Here is a 21,455-nt window from a genome sequence, read left to right as displayed (position 1 = left end):
AAAGACAGTGACCGAGGGAGAGAGAAAGACAGTGACCGAGGGAGAGAGAAAGACAGTGACCGAGGGAGAGAGAAAGACAGTGACCGAGGGAGAGAGAAAGACAGTGACCGAGGGAGAGAGAAAGACAGTGACCGAGGGAGAGAGAAAGACAGTGACCGAGGGAGAGAGAAAGACAGTGACCGAGGGAGAGAGAAAGACAGTGACCGAGGGAGAGAGAAAGACAGTGACCGAGGGAGAGAGAAAGACAGTGACCGAGGGAGAGAGAAAGACAGTGACCGAGGGAGAGAGAAAGACAGTGACCGAGAGAGAGAGAGACAGCGACCTAGAGAGAGAGAGAGAGACAGACAGCGACCTAGAGTGAGAGAGAGAGAGAGAGACAGCGACTGAGAAAGAGACAGACAGTGAGCGAGAGAGAGTATGAGTGACAGTGAGAGAGAGAGAGAGAGAGAGAGAGAAAGCGACCGAGAGAGACAGTGACTGAGAAAGAGAGACAGACAGTGAGCGAGAGAGAGAGAGAAAGACAGCGACCGAGAGAGAGAGAGAGACAGCGACCGAGAGAGAGAGAGAAAGCGACCGAGAGAGAGAGAGAGAGAGAGACAGTGACCGAGAGAGACAGCGACCGAGAGAGAGCGAGAGAGACAGCGACCGAGAGAGAGCGAGAGAGACAGCGACCGAGAGAGAGAGAGAGAGAAAGCGACCGAGAGAGAGACAGTGACCGAGAGAGAGAGAGACAGTGACCGAGAGAGAGAGAGAGACAGCGACCTAGAGAGAGAGAGAGAGAGACAGCGACCGAGAGAGAGCGAGAGAGAGAGACAGCGACCGAGAGAGAGCGAGAGAGAGAGACAGCGACCGAGAGAGAGAGAGAGAGAAAGCGACCGAGAGAGAGAGAGACAGTGACCGAGAGAGAGAGAGACAGTGACCGAGAGAGAGAGAAAGACAGCGACCTAGAGAGAGCGAGAGAGACAGCGACCGAGAGAGAGCGAGAGAGACAGCGACCGAGAGAGAGAGAGAGAGAGACAGCGACCGAGAGAGAGAGAGAGAGAGACAGCGACCGAGAGAGAGAGAGAGAGAGAGACAGCGACCGAGAGAGAGAGAGAGAGAGAGACAGCGACCGAGAGAGAGAGAGAGAGAAAGCGACCGAGAGAGAGAGAGAGAGACAGCGACCGAGAGAGAGCGAGAGAGACAGCGACCGAGAGAGAGAGAGAGAGAGACAGCGACCGAGAGAGAGAGAGAGAGAGACAGCGACCGAGAGAGAGAGAGAGAGAGACAGCGACCGAGAGAGAGAGAGAGAGAGAGAGAGAGAGAGACAGCGACCGAGAGAGAGAGAGAGAGACAGCGACCGAGAGAGAGAGAGAGAGAGACAGCGACCGAGAGAGAGAGAGAGAGAGACAGCGACCGAGAGAGAGAGAGAGAGAGACAGCGACCGAGAGAGAGAGAGAGAGAGAGACAGCGACCGAGAGAGAGAGAGAGAGAGACAGCGACCGAGAGAGAGAGAGAGAGAGAGACAGCGACCGAGAGAGAGAGAGAGAGAAAGCGACCGAGAGAGAGAGAGAGAGAAAGCGACCGAGAGAGAGAGAGACAGTGAGCGAGAGAGAGAAAGACAGTGAGCGAGAGAGAGAAAGACAGTGAGCGAGAGAGAGAGAGACAGACAGTGACCAAGAGACAGAGACAGACAGTGACCGAGAGAGAGAGAGAAAGACAGTGACAGAGAGACGGTGACGGACGGACAGAGACTCTGACGGACAGAGAGACGGTGATTGAGCCACAGTGAGAGAGAGTGATCTCCCATTTTCTGGGGGTCTCCACTCTTTCCTCTCTCCGCCCTCAGGCATAGCACAGTACAGAATAGCAGGGCGGGGTCTCAGAGTTCACCAAACACAGCAGCCACAGCTAAAACCTCTGGAAATAATCTTCCAACGTGAGAACATGAGACTTTTATTGATTCCTAGTGATTACAGCGAGACTTCAGAGATAACAGTTCATCACCAGTGAGGGGGTCTTGACACTTGCTCCTTGTCTCCTGACTGCACTCATTCACACTGGGCACTGAGGGTGATGACAGAATCAAATCCATTCCCCCAGAGGAACTGAGCCAGTCTCAGGCTGGGCTCTGCTCCTGGGAGCTCCTGAGGTCAGTTCTGGGTGTGGGTCGTGAGGGGTGCGGACAGAGACAGACACATCACACAGTCCCAGCTGTTCAGATCAGTCTCTGGGTCTCCAGCCAGAAAAGCTCCACATCGCCACTCACTGCCAGCTCCTGCACTCGTTCCAGGCACAGGGCCCCGGGGCTGTAGTCTGCACAGTGAGTCCCGTTCACTGCAACCCGGAACCCATCCACTTGGCACAGAACCAAAATCTAACACAGGAAACACATGGAAACAGACACTGAGCAGTGCAAATACATACTCACACAGGACTGCACATATTAAAGGGTATGGGGAGTGAGGGGGGAGAGTGGGATTAGACTGGGTGGGATATTAAAGGGTGTGGGGAGTGAGGGGGGAGAGTGGGATTAGACTGGGTGGGATATTAAAGGGTATGGGCAGTGAGGGGGAGAGTGGGATTAGACTGGGTGGGATATTAAAGGGTACGGGAGTGAGGGGGGAGAGTGGGATTAGACTGGGTGGGATATTAAAGGGTGTGGGCAGTGAGGGGGAGAGTGGGATTAGACTGGGTGGGATATTAAAGGGTGTGGGGAGTGAGGGGGGAGAGTGGGATTAGACTGGGTGGGATATTAAAGGGTGTGGGGACTGAGGGGGAGAGTGGGATTAGACTGGGTGGGATATTAAAGGGTGTGGGGACTGAGGGGGAGAGTGGGATTAGACTGGGTGGGATATTAAAGGGTGTGGGGAGTGAGGGGGGAGAGTGGGATTAGACTGGGTGGGATATTAAAGGGTGTGGGGAGTGAGGGGGAGAGTGGGATTAGACTGGGTGGGATATTAAAAGGTGGGGGGAGTGAGGGGGAGAGTGGGATTAGACTGGGTGGGATATTAAAGGGTGTGGGGAGTGAGGGGGAGAGTGGGATTAGACTGGGTGGGATATTAAAGGATGTGGGGTGTGAGGGGGGAGAGTGGGATTAGACTGGGTGGGATATTAAAGGGTGTGGGGAGTGAGGGGGGAGAGTGGGATTAGACTGGGTGGGATATTAAAGGGTGTGGGGAGTGAGGGGGGAGAGTGGGATTAGACTGGGTGGGATATTAAAGGGTGTGGGGACTGAGGGGGAGAGTGGGATTAGACTGGGTGGGATATTAAAGGGTGTGGGGAGTGAGGGGGAGAGTGGGATTAGACTGGGTGGGATATTAAAGGGTGCGGGGACTGAGCGGGAGAGTGGGATTAGACTGGGTGGGATATTAAAGGGTGTGGGGAGTGAGGGGGAGAGTGGGATTAGACTGGGTGGGATATTAAAGGGTGTGGGGAGTGAGGGGGAGAGTGGGATTAGACTGGGTGGGATATTAAAGGGTGTGGGGAGTGAGGGGGAGAGTGGGATTAGACTGGGTGGGATATTAAAAGGTGTGGGGAGTCAGGGGGAGAGTGGGATTAGACTGGGGGGGGATATTAAAGGGTGTGGGGAGTGAGGGGGAGAGTGGGATTGGACTGGGTGGGATATTAAAGGGTGTGGGGAGTGAGGGGGAGAGTGGGATTAGACTGGGTGGGATATTAAAAGGTGTGGGGACTGAGGGGGAGAGTGAGATTAGACTGGGTGGGATATTAAAGGGTGTGGGGACTGAGGGGGAGAGTGAGATTAGACTGGGTGGGATATTTAAGGGTGTGGGGAGTGAGGGGGAGAGTGGGATTAGACTGGGTGGGATATTAAAGGGTGTGGGGAGTGAGGGGGAGAGTGGGATTAGACTGGGTGGGATATTAAAGGGTGTGGGGAGTGAGGGGGGAGAGTGGGATTAGACTGGGTGGGATATTAAAGGGTGTGGGGACTGAGGGGGAGAGTGAGATTAGACTGGGTGGGATATTAAAGGGTGCGGGGACTGAGGGGGAGAGTGCGATTAGACTGGGTGGGATATTAAAGGGTGTGGGGAGTGAGGGGGAGAGTGGGATTAGACTGGGTGGGATATTAAAGGGTGTGGGGAGTGAGGGGGAGAGTGGGATTAGACTGGGTGGGATATTAAAAGGTGTGGGGAGTGAGGGGGAGAGTGGGATTAGACTGGGTGGGATATTAAAGGGTACGGGGACTGAGGGGGAGAGTGGGATTAGACTGGGTGGGATATTAAAGGGTGTGGGGAGTGAGGGAGAGAGTGGGATTAGACTGGGTGGGATATTAAAGGGTGTGGGGGGTGAGGGGGAGAGTGGGATTAGACTGGGTGGGATATTAAAAGGTGTGGGGAGTGAGGGGGAGAGTGGGATTAGACTGGGGGGGATATTAAAGGGTGTGGGGAGTGAGGGAGAGAGTGGGATTAGACTGGGTGGGATATTAAAGGGTACGGGGAGTGAGGGGGAGAGTGGGATTAGACTGGGTGGGATATTAAAGGGTGTGGGGAGTGAGGGGGAGAGTGGGATTAGACTGGGTGGGATATTAAAGGGTGTGGGGAGTGAGGGGGAGAGGGGGATTAGACTGGGTGGGATATTAAAGGGTGTGGGGAGTGAGGGGGAGAGTGGGATTAGACTGGGTGGGATATTAAAGGGTGTGGGGAGTGAGGGGGGAGAGTGGGATTAGACTGGGTGGGATATTAAAGGGTGTGGGGACTGAGGGGGAGAGTGGGATTAGACTGGGTGGGATATTAAAGGGTGTGGGGACTGAGGGGGAGAGTGGGATTAGACTGGGTGGGATATTAAAGGGTGTGGGGAGTGAGGGGGGAGAGTGGGATTAGACTGGGTGGGATATTAAATGGTGTGGGGAGTGAGGGGGAGAGTGGGATTAGACTGGGTGGGATATTAAAAGGTGGGGGGAGTGAGGGGGAGAGTGGGATTAGACTGGGTGGGATATTAAAGGGTGTGGGGAGTGAGGGGGAGAGTGGGATTAGACTGGGTGGGATATTAAAGGATGTGGGGTGTGAGGGGGGAGAGTGGGATTAGACTGGGTGGGATATTAAAGGGTGTGGGGAGTGAGGGGGGAGAGTGGGATTAGACTGGGTGGGATATTAAAGGGTGTGGGGAGTGAGGGGGAGAGTGGGATTAGACTGGGTGGGATATTAAAGGGTGTGGGGACTGAGGGGGAGAGTGGGATTAGACTGGGTGGGATATTAAAGGGTGTGGGGAGTGAGGGGGAGAGTGGGATTAGACTGGGTGGGATATTAAAGGGTGCGGGGACTGAGCGGGAGAGTGGGATTAGACTGGGTGGGATATTAAAGGGTGCGGGGACTGAGCGGGAGAGTGGGATTAGACTGGGTGGGATATTAAAGGGTGTGGGGAGTGAGGGGGAGAGTGGGATTAGACTGGGTGGGATATTAAAGGGTGCGGGGACTGAGCGGGAGAGTGGGATTAGACTGGGTGGGATATTAAAGGGTGCGGGGACTGAGCGGGAGAGTGGGATTAGACTGGGTGGGATATTAAAGGGTGTGGGGAGTGAGGGGGAGAGTGGGATTAGACTGGGTGGGATATTAAGGGGTGTGGGGAGTGAGGGGGGAGAGTGGGATTAGACTGGGTGGGATATTAAAGGGTGTGGGGAGTGAGGGGGAGAGTGGGATTAGACTGGGTGGGATATTAAAGGGTGTGGGGAGTGAGGGGGAGAGTGGGATTAGACTGGGTGGGATATTAAAAGGTGTGGGGAGTGAGGGGGAGAGTGGGATTAGACTGGGTGGGATATTAAAGGGTGTGGGGAGTGAGGGGGGAGAGTGGGATTAGACTGGGTGGGATATTAAAGGGTGTGGGGACTGAGGGGGAGAGTGGGATTAGACTGGGTGGGATATTAAAGGGTGTGGGGAGTGAGGGAGAGAGTGGGATTAGACTGGGTGGGATATTAAAGGGTGTGGGGGGTGAGGGGGAGAGTGGGATTAGACTGGGTGGGATATTAAAAGGTGTGGGGAGTGAGGGGGAGAGTGGGATTAGACTGGGGGGGATATTAAAGGGTGTGGGGAGTGAGGGAGAGAGTGGGATTAGACTGGGTGGGATATTAAAGGGTACGGGGAGTGAGGGGGAGAGTGGGATTAGACTGGGTGGGATATTAAAGGGTGTGGGGAGTGAGGGGGAGAGTGGGATTAGACTGGGTGGGATATTAAAGGGTGTGGGGAGTGAGGGGGAGAGGGGGATTAGACTGGGTGGGATATTAAAGGGTGTGGGGAGTGAGGGGGAGAGTGGGATTAGACTGGGTGGGATATTAAAGGGTGTGGGGGGTGAGGGGGAGAGTGGGATTAGACTGGGGGGGATATTAAAGGTGTGGGGAGTGAGGGGGAGAGTGGGATTAGACTGGGTGGGATATTAAAAGGTGTGGGGAGTGAGGGGGAGAGTGGGATTAGACTGGGTGGGATATTAAAGGGTGTGGGGAGTGAGGGGGAGAGTGGGATTAGACTGGGTGGGATATTAAAAGGTGTGGGGAGTGAGGGGGAGAGTGGGATTAGACTGGGTGGGATATTAAAGGGTGTGGGGAGTGAGGGGGGAGAGTGGGATTAGACTAGGTGGGATATTAACGGGTGTGGGGAGTGAGGGGGAGAGTGGGATTAGACTGGGTGGGATATTAAAGGGGACGGGGAGTGAGGGGGGAGAGTGGGATTAGACTGGGTGGGATATTAAAGGGTGTGGGCAGTGAGGGGGAGAGTGGGATTAGACTGGGTGGGATATTAAAGGGTGTGGGGAGTGAGGGGGGAGAGTGGGATTAGACTAGGTGGGATATTAAAGGGTGTGGGGAGTGAGGGGGGAGAGTGGGATTAGACTGGGTGGGATATTAAAGGGTGTGGGGAGTGAGGGGGGAGAGTGGGATTAGACTGGGTGGGATATTAAAGGGTGTGGGGAGTGAGGGGGGAGAGTGGGATTAGACTAGGTGGGATATTAAAGGGTGTGGGGAGTGAGGGGGAGAGTGGGCTTAGACTGGGGGGGATATTAAAGGGTACGGGGAGTGAGGGGGAGAGTGGGATTAGATTGGGGGGGATATTAAAGGGTACGGGGAGTGAGGGGGAGAGTGGGATTAGACTGGGGGGGATATTAAAGGGTACGGGGAGTGAGGGGGAGAGTGGGATTAGACTGGGGGGGATATTAAAGGGTACGGGGAGTGAGGGGGAGAGTGGAATTAGACTGGGTGGGATATTAAAGGGTGTGGGGAGTGAGGGGGAGAGTGGGATTAGACTGGGTGGGATATTAAAGGGTGCGGGGAGTCGGTGGGGGAGAGTGGGATTAGACTGGGTGGGATATTAAAGGGTGCGGGGAGTCGGTGGGGGAGAGTGGGATTAGACTGGGTGGGATATTAAAGGGTACGGGGAGTGAGGGGGAGAGTGGAATTAGACTGGGTGGGATATTAAAGGGTGTGGGGAGTGAGGGGGGAGAGTGGGATTAGACTGGGGGGGATATTAAAGGGTACGGGGAGTGAGGGGGAGAGTGGAATTAGACTGGGTGGGATATTAAAGGGTGTGGGGAGTGAGGGGGGAGAGTGGGATTAGAGTGGGTGGGATATTAAAGGGTGTGCGGAGTGAGCGGGAGAGTGGGATTAGACTGGGGGGGATATTAAAGGGTGCGGGGAGTGAGGGGGAGAGTGGGATTAGACTGGGTGGGATATTAAAGGGTGTGGGGAGTGAGGGGGGAGAGTGGGATTAGACTGGGTGGGATATTAAAGGGTGTGGGGAGTGAGGGGGGAGAGTGGGATTAGACTGGGTGGGATATTAAAGGGTGTGGGCAGTGAGGGGGGAGAGTGGGATTAGACTGGGTGGGATATTAAAAGGTGTGGGGAGTGAGGGGGAGAGTGGGATTAGACTGGGTGGGATATTAAAGGGTGTGGGGTGTGAGGGGGAGAGTGGGATTAGACTGGGTGGGATATTAAAGGGTGTGGGCAGTGAGGGGGGAGAGTGGGATTAGACTGGGTGGGATATTAAAAGGTGTGGGGAGTGAGGGGGAGAGTGGGATTAGACTGGGTGGGATATTAAAGGGTGTGGGGACTGAGGGGGAGAGTGGGATTAGACTGGTTGGGATATTAAAGGGTGTGGGGAGAGAGGGGGAGAGTGGGATTAGACTGGGTGGGATATTAAAGGGTGCGGGGACTGAGGGGGAGAGTGGGATTAGACTGGGTGGGATATTTAAGGGTGTGGGGAGTGAGGGGGAGAGTGGGATTAGACTGGGTGGGATATTAAAGGGTGTGGGGAGTGAGGGGGAGAGTGGGATTAGACTGGGTGGGATATTAAAAGGTGTGGGGAGTCAGGGGGAGAGTGGGATTAGACTGGGGGGGGATATTAAAGGGTGTGGGGAGTGAGGGGGAGAGTGGGATTAGACTGGGTGGGATATTAAAGGGTGTGGGGAGTGAGGGGGAGAGTGGGATTAGACTGGGTGGGATATTAAAGCGTGTGGGGAGTGAGGGGGAGAGTGGGATTAGACTGGGTGGGATATTAAAAGGTGTGGGGAGTGAGGGGGGAGAGTGGGATTAGACTGGGTGGGATATTAAAGGGTGTGGGGACTGAGGGGGAGAGTGAGATTAGACTGGGTGGGATATTAAAGGGTGCGGGGACTGAAGGGGAGAGTGGGATTAGACTGGGTGGGATATTAAAGGGTGTGGGGAGTGAGGGGGAGAGTGGGATTAGACTGGGTGGGATATTAAAGGGTGTGGGGAGTGAGGGGGGAGAGTGGGATTAGACTGGGTGGGATATTTAAGGGTGTGGGGAGTGAGGGGGAGAGTGAGATTAGACTGGGTGGGATATTAAAGGGTGCGGGGACTGAGGGGGAGAGTGGGATTAGACTGGGTGGGATATTAAAGGGTGCGGGGACTGAGGGGGAGAGTGGGATTAGACTGGGTGGGATATTAAAGGGTGCGGGGACTGAGGGGGAGAGTGGGATTAGACTGGGTGGGATATTTAAGGGTGTGGGGAGTGAGGGGGAGAGTGGGATTAGACTGGGTGGGATATTAAAGGGTGCGGGGAGTGAGGGGGAGAGTGGGATTAGACTGGGTGGGACATTAAAGGGTGCGGGGAGTCAGGGGGAGAGTGGGATTAGACTGGGTGGGATATTAAAGGGTGCGGGGAGTGAGGGGGGAGAGTGGGATTAGACTGGGTGGGATATTAAAGGGTGTGGGGAGTGAGGGGGGAGAGTGGGATTAGACTGGGTGGGATATTAAAGGGTGTGGGGAGTGAGGGGGGAGAGTGGGATTAGACTGGGTGGGATATTAAAGGGTGTGGGCAGTGAGGGGGGAGAGTGGCATTAGACTGGGTGGGATATTAAAAGGTGTGGGGAGTGAGGGGGAGAGTGGGATTAGACTGGGTGGGATATTAAAGGGTGTGGGGAGTGAGGGGGGAGAGTGGGATTAGACTGGGTGGGATATTAAAAGGTGTGGGGAGTGAGGGGGAGAGTGGGATTAGACTGGGTGGGATATTAAAGGGTGTGGGGAGTGAGGGGGAGAGGGGGATTAGACTGGGTGGGATATTAAAGGGTGTGGGGAGTGAGGGGGAGAGTGGGATTAGACTGGGTGGGATATTAAAGGGTGTGGGGAGTGAGGGGGGAGAGTGGGATTAGACTGGGTGGGATATTAAAGGGTGTGGGGACTGAGGGGGAGAGTGGGATTAGACTGGGTGGGATATTAAAGGGTGTGGGGACTGAGGGGGAGAGTGGGATTAGACTGGGTGGGATATTAAAGGGTGTGGGGAGTGAGGGGGGAGAGTGGGATTAGACTGGGTGGGATATTAAAGGGTGTGGGGAGTGAGGGGGAGAGTGGGATTAGACTGGGTGGGATATTAAAAGGTGGGGGGAGTGAGGGGGAGAGTGGGATTAGACTGGGTGGGATATTAAAGGGTGTGGGGAGTGAGGGGGAGAGTGGGATTAGACTGGGTGGGATATTAAAGGATGTGGGGTGTGAGGGGGGAGAGTGGGATTAGACTGGGTGGGATATTAAAGGGTGTGGGGAGTGAGGGGGGAGAGTGGGATTAGACTGGGTGGGATATTAAAGGGTGTGGGGAGTGAGGGGGAGAGTGGGATTAGACTGGGTGGGATATTAAAGGGTGTGGGGACTGAGGGGGAGAGTGGGATTAGACTGGGTGGGATATTAAAGGGTGTGGGGAGTGAGGGGGAGAGTGGGATTAGACTGGGTGGGATATTAAAGGGTGCGGGGACTGAGCGGGAGAGTGGGATTAGACTGGGTGGGATATTAAAGGGTGCGGGGACTGAGCGGGAGAGTGGGATTAGACTGGGTGGGATATTAAAGGGTGTGGGGAGTGAGGGGGAGAGTGGGATTAGACTGGGTGGGATATTAAAGGGTGCGGGGACTGAGCGGGAGAGTGGGATTAGACTGGGTGGGATATTAAAGGGTGCGGGGACTGAGCGGGAGAGTGGGATTAGACTGGGTGGGATATTAAAGGGTGTGGGGAGTGAGGGGGAGAGTGGGATTAGACTGGGTGGGATATTAAAGGGTGTGGGGAGTGAGGGGGAGAGTGGGATTAGACTGGGTGGGATATTAAAAGGTGTGGGGAGTCAGGGGGAGAGTGGGATTAGACTGGGGGGGGATATTAAAGGGTGTGGGGAGTGAGGGGGAGAGTGGGATTGGACTGGGTGGGATATTAAAGGGTGTGGGGAGTGAGGGGGAGAGTGGGATTAGACTGGGTGGGATATTAAAGGGTGTGGGGAGTGAGGGGGAGAGTGGGATTAGACTGGGTGGGATATTAAAAGGTGTGGGGAGTCAGGGGGAGAGTGGGATTAGACTGGGGGGGGATATTAAAGGGTGTGGGGAGTGAGGGGGAGAGTGGGATTAGACTGGGTGGGATATTAAAGGGTGTGGGGAGTGAGGGGGAGAGTGGGATTAGACTGGGTGGGATATTAAAGGGTGTGGGGAGTGAGGGGGAGAGTGGGATTAGACTGGGTGGGATATTAAAAGGTGTGGGGAGTCAGGGGGAGAGTGGGATTAGACTGGGGGGGGATATTAAAGGGTGTGGGGAGTGAGGGGGAGAGTGGGATTGGACTGGGTGGGATATTAAAGGGTGTGGGGAGTGAGGGGGAGAGTGGGATTAGACTGGGTGGGATATTAAAGGGTGTGGGGAGTGAGGGGGAGAGTGGGATTAGACTGGGTGTGATATTAAAGGGTGTGGGGAGTGAGAGGGAGAGTGGGATTAGACTGGGTGGGATATTAAAAGGTGTGGGGACTGAGGGGGAGAGTGAGATTAGACTGGGTGGGATATTTAAGGGTGTGGGGAGTGAGGGGGAGAGTGGGATTAGACTGGGTGGGATATTAAAAGGTGTGGGGACTGAGGGGGAGAGTGAGATTAGACTGGGTGGGATATTAAAGGGTGTGGGGAGTGAGGGGGAGAGTGAGATTAGACTGGGTGGGATATTTAAGGGTGTGGGGAGTGAGGGGGAGAGTGGGATTAGACTGGGTGGGATATTAAAGGGTGTGGGGAGTGAGGGGGAGAGTGAGATTAGACTGGGTGGGATATTAAAGGGTGTGGGGAGTGAGGGGGAGAGTGGGATTAGACTGGGTGGGATATTAAAAGGTGTGGGGAGTGATGGGGAGAGTGGGATTAGACTGGGTGGGATATTAAAGGGTGTGGGGACTGAGGGGGAGAGTGAGATTAGACTGGGTGGGATATTTAAGGGTGTGGGGAGTGAGGGGGAGAGTGAGATTAGACTGGGTGGGATATTTAAGGGTGTGGGGAGTGAGGGGGAGAGTGAGATTAGACTGGGTGGGATATTTAAGGGTGTGGGGAGTGAGGGGGAGAGTGGGATTAGACTGGGTGGGATATTAAAGGGTGTGGGGACTGAGGGGGAGAGTGAGATTAGACTGGGTGGGATATTTAAGGGTGTGGGGAGTGAGGGGGAGAGTGGGATTAGACTGGGTGGGATATTAAAGGGTGTGGGGAGTGAGGGGGAGAGTGGGATTAGACTGGGTGGGATATTAAAGGGTGTGGGGAGTGAGGGGGGAGAGTGGGATTAGACTGGGTGGGATATTAAAGGGTGTGGGGACTGAGGGGGAGAGTGAGATTAGACTGGGTGGGATATTAAAGGGTGTGGGGAGTGAGGGGGAGAGTGGGATTAGACTGGGTGGGATATTAAAGGGTGTGGGGAGTGAGGGGGGAGAGTGGGATTAGACTGGGTGGGATATTAAAGGGTGCGGGGACTGAGGGGGAGAGTGCGATTAGACTGGGTGGGATATTAAAGGGTGTGGGGAGTGAGGGGGAGAGTGGGATTAGACTGGGTGGGATATTAAAGGGTGTGGGGAGTGAGGGGGAGAGTGGGATTAGACTGGGTGGGATATTAAAGGGTACGGGGACTGAGGGGGAGAGTGGGATTAGACTGGGTGGGATATTAAAGGGTGTGGGGAGTGAGGGAGAGAGTGGGATTAGACTGGGTGGGATATTAAAGGGTGTGGGGGGTGAGGGGGAGAGTGGGATTAGACTGGGTGGGATATTAAAAGGTGTGGGGAGTGAGGGGGAGAGTGGGATTAGACTGGGGGGGATATTAAAGGGTGTGGGGAGTGAGGGAGAGAGTGGGATTAGACTGGGTGGGATATTAAAGGGTACGGGGAGTGAGGGGGAGAGTGGGATTAGACTGGGTGGGATATTAAAGGGTGTGGGGAGTGAGGGGGAGAGTGGGATTAGACTGGGTGGGATATTAAAGGGTGTGGGGAGTGAGGGGGAGAGGGGGATTAGACTGGGTGGGATATTAAAGGGTGTGGGGAGTGAGGGGGAGAGTGGGATTAGACTGGGTGGGATATTAAAGGGTGTGGGGGGTGAGGGGGAGAGTGGGAGTAGACTGGGTGGGATATTAAAGGGTGTGGGGAGTGAGGGGGAGAGTGGGATTAGACTGGGTGGGATATTAAAAGGTGTGGGGAGTGAGGGGGGAGAGTGGGATTAGACTGGGTGGGATATTAAAGGGTGTGGGGAGTGAGGGGGGAGAGTGGGATTAGACTAGGTGGGATATTAACGGGTGTGGGGAGTGAGGGGGAGAGTGGGATTAGACTGGGTGGGATATTAAAGGGGACGGGGAGTGAGGGGGGAGAGTGGGATTAGACTGGGTGGGATATTAAAGGGTGTGGGGAGTGAGGGGGGAGAGTGGGATTAGACTAGGTGGGATATTAACGGGTGTGGGGAGTGAGGGGGAGAGTGGGATTAGACTGGGTGGGATATTAAAGGGGACGGGGAGTGAGGGGGGAGAGTGGGATTAGACTGGGTGGGATATGAAAGGGTGTGGGCAGTGAGGGGGGAGAGTGGGATTAGACTAGGTGGGATATTAAAGGGTGTGGGGAGTGAGGGGGGAGAGTGGGATTAGACTGGGTGGGATATTAAAGGGTGTGGGGAGTGAGGGGGGAGAGTGGGATTAGACTGGGTGGGATATTAAAGGGTGTGGGGAGTGAGGGGGGAGAGTGGGATTAGACTAGGTGGGATATTAAAGGGTGTGGGGAGTGAGGGGGAGAGTGGGCTTAGACTGGGGGGGATATTAAAGGGTACGGGGAGTGAGGGGGAGAGTGGGATTAGACTGGGTGGGATATTAAAGGGTGTGGGGAGTGAGGGGGGAGAGTGGGATTAGACTGGGTGGGATATTAAAGGGTGTGGGGAGTGAGGGGGGAGAGTGGGATTAGACTAGGTGGGATATTAAAGGGTGTGGGGAGTGAGGGGGAGAGTGGGCTTAGACTGGGGGGATATTAAAGGGTACGGGGAGTGAGGGGGAGAGTGGGATTAGACTGGGTGGGATATTAAAGGGTGTGGGGAGTGAGGGGGGAGAGTGGGATTAGACTAGGTGGGATATTAAAGGGTGTGGGGAGTGAGGGGGGAGAGTGGGATTAGACTGGGTGGGATATTAAAGGGTGTGGGGAGTGAGGGGGGAGAGTGGGATTAGACTGGGTGGGATATTAAAGGGTGTGGGGAGTGAGGGGGGAGAGTGGGATTAGACTAGGTGGGATATTAAAGGGTGTGGGGAGTGAGGGGGAGAGTGGGCTTAGACTGGGGGGGATATTAAAGGGTACGGGGAGTGAGGGGGAGAGTGGGATTAGATTGGGGGGGATATTAAAGGGTACGGGGAGTGAGGGGGAGAGTGGGATTAGACTGGGGGGGATATTAAAGGGTACGGGGAGTGAGGGGGAGAGTGGGATTAGACTGGGGGGGATATTAAAGGGTACGGGGAGTGAGGGGGAGAGTGGAATTAGACTGGGTGGGATATTAAAGGGTGCGGGGAGTGAGGGGGGAGAGTGGGATTAGACTGGGTGGGATATTAAAGGGTGTGGGGAGTGAGGGGGAGAGTGGGATTAGACTGGGTGGGATATTAAAGGGTGCGGGGAGTCGGTGGGGGAGAGTGGGATTAGACTGGGTGGGATATTAAAGGGTACGGGGAGTGAGGGGGAGAGTGGAATTAGACTGGGTGGGATATTAAAGGGTGTGGGGAGTGAGGGGGGAGAGTGGGATTAGACTGGGGGGGATATTAAAGGGTACGGGGAGTGAGGGGGAGAGTGGAATTAGACTGGGTGGGATATTAAAGGGTGTGGGGAGTGAGGGGGGAGAGTGGGATTAGAGTGGGTGGGATATTAAAGGGTGTGCGGAGTGAGCGGGAGAGTGGGATTAGACTGGGGGGGATATTAAAGGGTGCGGGGAGTGAGGGGGAGAGTGGGATTAGACTGGGTGGGATATTAAAGGGTGTGGGGAGTGAGGGGGGAGAGTGGGATTAGACTGGGTGGGATATTAAAGGGTGTGGGGAGTGAGGGGGGAGAGTGGGATTAGACTGGGTGGGATATTAAAGGGTGTGGGCAGTGAGGGGGGAGAGTGGGATTAGACTGGGTGGGATATTAAAAGGTGTGGGGAGTGAGGGGGAGAGTGGGATTAGACTGGGTGGGATATTAAAGGGTGTGGGGAGTGAGGGGGGAGAGTGGGATTAGACTGGGTGGGATATTAAAAGGTGTGGGGAGTGAGGGGGAGAGTGGGATTAGACTGGGTGGGATATTAAAGGGTGTGGGGAGTGAGGGGGGAGAGTGGGATTAGACTGGGTGGGATATTTAAAGGTGTGGGCAGTGAGGGGGAGCGTGGGATTAGACTGGGTGGGATATTAAAGGGTGTGGGGAGTGAGGGGGAGAGTGGGATTAGACTGGGTGGGATATTAAAGGGTGTGGGGAGTGAGGGGGGAGAGTGGGATTAGACTGGGTGGGATATTAAAGGGTGTGGGGAGTGAGGGGGGAGAGTGGGATTAGACTGGGTGGGATATTAAAGGGTGTGGGAGTGAGGGGGAGAGTGGGATTAGACTGGGTGGGATATTAAAAGGTGGGGGGAGTGAGGGGGAGAGTGGGATTAGACTGGGTGGGATATTAAAGGGTGTGGGGACTGAGGGGGAGAGTGGGATTAGACTGGTTGGGATATTAAAGGGTGTGGGGAGAGAGGGGGAGAGTGGGATTAGACTGGGTGGGATATTAAAGGGTGCGGGGACTGAGGGGGAGAGTGGGATTAGACTGGGTGGGATATTTAAGGGTGTGGGGAGTGAGGGGGAGAGTGGGATTAGACTGGGTGGGATATTAAAGGGTGTGGGGAGTGAGGGGGAGAGTGGGATTAGACTGGGTGGGATATTAAAGGGTGTGGGGAGTGAGGGGGAGAGTGGGATTAGACTGGGTGGGATATTAAAAGGTGTGGGGAGTCAGGGGGAGAGTGGGATTAGACTGGGGGGGGATATTAAAGGGTGTGGGGAGTGAGCGGGAGAGTGGGATTAGACTGGGTGGGATATTAAAGGGTGTGGGGAGTGAGGGGGGAGAGTGGGATTAGACTGGGTGGGATATTAAAGGGTGTGGGGAGTGAGGGGGAGAGTGGGATTAGACTGGGTGGGATATTAAAGGGTGTGGGGAGTGAGGGGGAGAGTGGGATTAGACTGGGTGGGATATTAAAGGGTGTGGGGAGTGAGGGGGAGAGTGGGATTAGACTGGGTGGGATATTAAAGGGTGTGGGGAGTGAGGGGGAGAGTGGGATTAGACTGGGTGGGATATTAAAGGGTGTGGGGAGTGAGGGGGAGAGTGGGATTAGACTGGGTGGGATATTAAAGGGTGTGGGGAGTGAGGGGGGAGAGTGAGATTAGACTGGGTGGGATATTAAAGGGTGTGGGGAGTGAGGGGGAGAGTGGGATTAGACTGGGTGGGATATTAAAGGGTGTGGGGAGTGAGGGGGAGAGTGGGATTAGACTGGGTGGGATATTAAAGGGTGTGGGGAGTGAGGGGGAGAGTGGGATTAGACTGGGTGGGATATTAAAGGGTGCGGGGAGTGAGGGGGAGAGTGGGATTAGACTGGGTGGGATATTAAAGGGTGTGGGGAGTGAGGGGGAGAGTGGGATTAGACTGGGTGGGATATTAAAGGGTGTGGGGAGTGAGGGGGAGAGTGGGATTAGACTGGGTGGGATATTAAAGGGTGTGGGGAGTGAGGGGGGAGAGTGGGATTAGACTGGGTGGGATATTAAAGGGTGTGGGGAGTGAGGGGGGAGAGTGGGATTAGACTGGGTGAAGATACGCCAGCAAAGATTCAATGGACTGAATGGTCTCATTCTGTGCTAGAATGTTCGATGACAGTGTGAGCTCCATCTTGCGTTCCATACTTTACCTCGAAGTAGCGAGCAGGATGAAAGGAGAAGATGGGAGTCTCGTCTTCCTCCCGAGCCCAGACCTGGTCCAGCAGTGAACTCCTGAGCAGAACCTTCTTCTCAAAGTCAACGCTCAGTCTGAGTGGGACATTACCGGAATATTCCTCCCGCAGCAGCACCTGGAACCTGAATTCAAACACAAAGATGAAAGATAATTCTTATTTTCCTCCCTCCCCATCACTGAGGGAGTGCCGCACTGTCGGAGGGTCAGTACTGAGGGAGTGCCGCACTGTCGGAGGGTCAGTACTGAGGGAGTGCCGCACTGTCGGAGGGTCAGTACTGAGGGAGTGCCGCACTGTCGGAGGGTCAATACTGAGGGAGTGCCGCACTGTTGGAGGATCAGTACTGAGGGAGTGCTGCACTGTCGGAGCTGCCATCTTTCACAGACATTAAACCGAGGCCCCCGTCTGCCCTCTCGGGTGGATGTAAAAGATCCCACGGCCACTATTGGAAGAAGAGCAGGGGAGTTCTCCCTGGTGTCCTGGGGACAATATTTATCCCTCAACCAACATCACTAAAAACAGATGATCTGGGTCATTATCACGTTGCTGTTTGTGGGATCTTGCTTTGTGTAAATTGGCTGCTGGTTTTCCCACATTACAACAGTGACTACACTGGAAACGTTCTCCATTGTCTGTGAGGGGATTTGGGACGTTCTGATGGGGGTGAAAGGAGCTGGGAGATGGCAGTCGTTCTTTCCCACATGAACTGACGAGTGAGTAGTCAGTCACAGCTTGTGTCTCTCACCTTGTTCTCATTTTGTCTTTGACACGAGTTATCTTTGACACAGACACACACACACACACTCGCACGCACACAGACACGCACACAGACACGCACACGCTCTGTGTTATGTACGCAGGGGAAGCTGACAGAAGTTTCTGGAAGACACTTACACACGTGGTTCTTGGTGAAGCTGGCCTCGCATCGTGATCATGTGACCTGCTGCTAATCCACTTTCAATCCGCCTCAGGAGCGGAACGGCCTGGGGAGCAGAGGGCAAAGGTCAGCGCCTAATCCCTTCGGGGGAGGGGGGGGGGAGATGACAAGCACCCCCCACCCGCCCCTCCCCCAACTGCCCCCTCTCACGGTTGTGGCAGGCACTATATAAATACAAGCTCTTTATCGACTGAATGTTGCACAGGGCAAGTCCGATCCCACACAGAAATCATCCCTCCCTCCTCGGACACACTGCAGTGAGATTACACCATGTACAGCACAGAAACAGGCCATTCGGCCCATCCGCTCCGTGCTGGGGTTTCTCCTCCACACGAGCCTCCTCCCACCCCCTCTCCATCTCACCCTATCACCATATCCTTCTATTCCTTTCTCCCTCATGTATTTATCCAGCTTCCCCTTAAATATATCGATACTATTCACCTCAACCACTCCCTGTGGTAGTGAGTTCCACATTCTCACCACTCTCTGGGAAAGGAGTTTCTCCTGAATTCCCCATTGGATTTATTACTGTCTGTTTTATATTGATGTTCCCCTTGTTCTGGTCTCCCCGACAAGTGGAAACATCTTCTCTACATCGACCCTATCGAACCCCCTTCATCATTTTAAAGCCCTCGATCAGGTCACCCCCCCCTCAGCCTTCTCTTTTCTAGAGAAAAGATCCCCAACCTGTTCAATCTTTCCTGATAGTGATAACCTCACAGTTCTGGGATCATCCTTGTGAATTTTATTTTACACCTTCTCCAGTTCCTTGATATCCTTTTGATAATATGGAGACCAGAACTGTTCACAGTAACTCCAAGCGTGGCTGAACCAAGGTTTGATACAGGTTTATCAGATGTCCCTAGGTTCAGTCATATTCCATGTGCCTGTGTGTCGACTGCTTGTCCAGTACTGACCAGGTTAGGATCCTTTCGTGAAAACAGCTGAAAGATAAGGAGACAGAGAGAGAAAGGATTACAGTGCACGTCAGAGAATATCGAGCTAACCATAACATAACAGAAACTCAATCCCATCCACCCCTTCCTCCCCCACCCAGTGTAGAGGGAGCTTTACTCTGTATCTAACCCCCGTACTGTACCTGTCCTGGGAGTGTTTGATGGGGACAGTGTAGAGGGAGCTTTACTCTGTATCTAACCCCCGTACTGTACCTGTCCTGGGAGTGTTTGATGGGGACAGTGTAGAGGGAGCTTTACTCTGTATCTAACCCCCGTACTGTACCTGTCCTGGGAGTGTTTGATGGGGACAGTGTAGAGGGAGCTTTACTCTGTATCTAACCCCCGTACTGTACCTGTCCTGGGAGTGTTTGATGGGGACAGTGTAGAGGGAGCTTTACTCTGTATCTAACCCCCGTACTGTACCTGTCCTGGGAGTGTTTGATGGGACAGTGTAGAGGGAGCTTTACTCTGTATCTAACCCCCATACTGTACCTGTCCTGGGAGTGTTTGATGGGGACAGTGTAGAGGGAGCTTTACTCTGTATCTAACCCCCGTACTGTACCTGTCCTGGAACTGTTTGATGGGGACAGTGTAGAGGGAGCTTTACTCTGTATCTAACCCCCGTACTGTACCTGTCCTGGGAGTGTTTGATGGGGACAGTGTAGAGGGAGCTTTACTCTGTATCTAACCCCCGTACTGTACCTGTCCTGGGAGTGTTTGATGGGGACAGTGTAGAGGGAGCTTTACTCTGTATCTAACCCCCGTACTGTACCTGTCCTGGGAGTGTTTGATGGGGACAGTGTAGAGGGAGCTTTACTCTGTATCTAACCCCGTACTGTACCTGTCCTGGAACTGTTTGATGGGGACAGTGTAGAGGGAGCTTTACTCTGTATCTAACCCCCCGTACTGTACCTGTCCTGGAACTGTTTGATGGGGACAGTGTAGAGGGAGATTTACTCTGTATCTAACCCCCGTACTGTACCTGTCCTGGGAGTGTTTGATGGGGACAGTGTAGAGGGAGCTTTACTCTGTATCTAACCCCCGTACTGTACCTGTCCTGGGAGTGTTTGATGGGGACAGTGTAGAGGGAGCTTTACTCTGTATCTAACCCCCGTACTGTACCTGTCCTGGGAGTGTTTGATGGGGACAGTGTAGAGGGAGCTTTACTCTGTATCTAACCCCGTACTGTACCTGTCCTGGGAGTGTTTGATGGGGACAGTGTAGAGGGAGCTTTACTCTGTATCTAACCCCCGTGCTGTACCTGTCCTGGGAGTGTTTGATGGGGACAGTGTAGAGGGAGCTTTACTCTGTATCTAACCCCCGTACTGTACCTGTCCTGGGAGTGTTTGATGGGGACAGTGTAGAGGGAGCTTTACTCTGTATCTCACCCCGTACTGTACCTGTCCTGGGAGTGTTTGATGGGGACAGTGTAGAGGGAGCTTTACTCTGTATCTAACCCCCGTACTGTACCTGTCCTGGGAGTGTTTGATGGGGACAGTGTAGAGGGAGCTTTACTCTGTATCTAACCCCGTACTGTACCTGTCCTGGGAGTGTTTGATGGGGACAGTGCAGAGAGAGCTTTACTCTGTATCTAACCCCCATACTGTACCTGTCCTGGGAGTGTTTGATGGGGACAGTGTAGAGGGAGCTTTACTCTGTATCTAACCCCGTGCTGTACCTGTCCTGGGAGTGTTTGATCGGGACAGTGTAGAGGGAGCTTTACTCTGTATCTAACCCTGTGCTGTACCTGTCCTGGGAGTGTTTGTTGGTGAGACAGAGCAGCTATAGTGCGGGTCAAATCTGCTAGTAATATTCCCCAAAGTTATCATTAACCGTTCCACAGAAGTGACTGTCCAGGGCTAAAGGCAGACTCACCACTTGTGACAGAGACCGGGTTTGATGAGGGTGGTAGGGCTGTCGGAAGAACAGACAGAAGCTGGTTAGAAAGGAGATGTCACACATCATCAAACCAGAAAGGAATTGAGGAATATCAGCAGCTGTCCCAACCTTGGCACGCACAGAAACAGAGAGAGACAGAGACGCACGCGCACTCTCGCACTCGCACGCTCACACAGACACACCCACTCAGTCCCTCTCTCTCTCTTGCACCCTCTATCTCACAGTGAGTTACTGACATACATACACACACTCTCACAGTGAGACACAGCAACACTCAATCACTCAGTCAGTGAGACGTGGGCACTTGGTGACACACACACAGACAGAGCGACACCCACAATTTTGAACATCTCGATTAACCTTCTCTGCTCTAAGGAGAACAATCCCAGCTTCTCCCAGTCTCTCCATATTAACTGAAGTCCCTCATCCCTGGGACCATTCCAGTAAATCTCCTCCTCACCCTCTTTATTTAATTGATAAAGTTTAACATAACTTCCTGGTGTCCGTACTCGATGCCTGTGTTGATAATGCTCTGAATGATGTGCCTTTTCAAACTGTCAAATATTTTATCATGTGTGAAGCTGCAGCTCGATGTACTCACGTTCTCGGTCAGGAATCCGATCACTTTGATGAAGACAGGGCCAGCAACTTGCAGAGTGTCTACAAGGCCCAGCGGAAACCGGTATCTGAACTCCAGCAGCTGGTTTCCATTGGCAACCACCTTGTGGGGAGAAGTTAGAAGTTAGAAATTCTGGATCCAGGTCAGTAAAATCCCTCAGCCTCCAGATCGCAGCCCCAGGCCAGGCAGTGACAGGAGAGGATGATGGTGCAGAGAGAGAGAGACAGAGAGCGAGAGAGGGACGGAGAGCGCGAGAGGGAGGACGCGGCAGAGTGACGGGGAGTGACAGGGACAGAGACAGAGAGAGAGAGACAGAGAGAGAGAGACAGAGAGAGAGAGACAGAGAGAGAGAGACAGAGAGAGAGAGAGACAGAGAGAGAGAA

General features: G+C 54.0%; 1 protein-coding gene across 1 annotated transcript in view; it reads right to left on the bottom strand.

Annotated features, from left to right (window-relative positions):
- Window positions 1-1,919: 1,919 nt before the first annotated feature.
- LOC137356013 (galectin-12-like) overlaps window positions 1,920-21,455 on the bottom strand; it is a 49,719-nt gene continuing 30,183 nt past the window's right edge. Inside the window, exons 7-12 of the mRNA XM_068021714.1 lie at window positions 21,055-21,174; window positions 20,430-20,468; window positions 18,516-18,542; window positions 17,556-17,644; window positions 16,620-16,785; window positions 1,920-2,356 (exon numbers count right to left, since the gene is read on the bottom strand). Coding sequence (XP_067877815.1) covers window positions 2,198-2,356; window positions 16,620-16,785; window positions 17,556-17,644; window positions 18,516-18,542; window positions 20,430-20,468; window positions 21,055-21,174 — 600 coding nt within the window. The 3' untranslated portion in view covers window positions 1,920-2,197. The remainder of the gene's footprint in view (window positions 2,357-16,619; window positions 16,786-17,555; window positions 17,645-18,515; window positions 18,543-20,429; window positions 20,469-21,054; window positions 21,175-21,455) is intronic.

The sequence above is a fragment of the Heterodontus francisci genome, chromosome 44 (assembly GCF_036365525.1).
Source record: "Heterodontus francisci isolate sHetFra1 chromosome 44, sHetFra1.hap1, whole genome shotgun sequence".
Classification (NCBI taxonomy): Eukaryota; Metazoa; Chordata; class Chondrichthyes; order Heterodontiformes; family Heterodontidae; genus Heterodontus; species Heterodontus francisci.
Note: the sequence above shows the minus strand (reverse complement) of the source record. Positions and strands in the feature narration are given on the sequence as shown.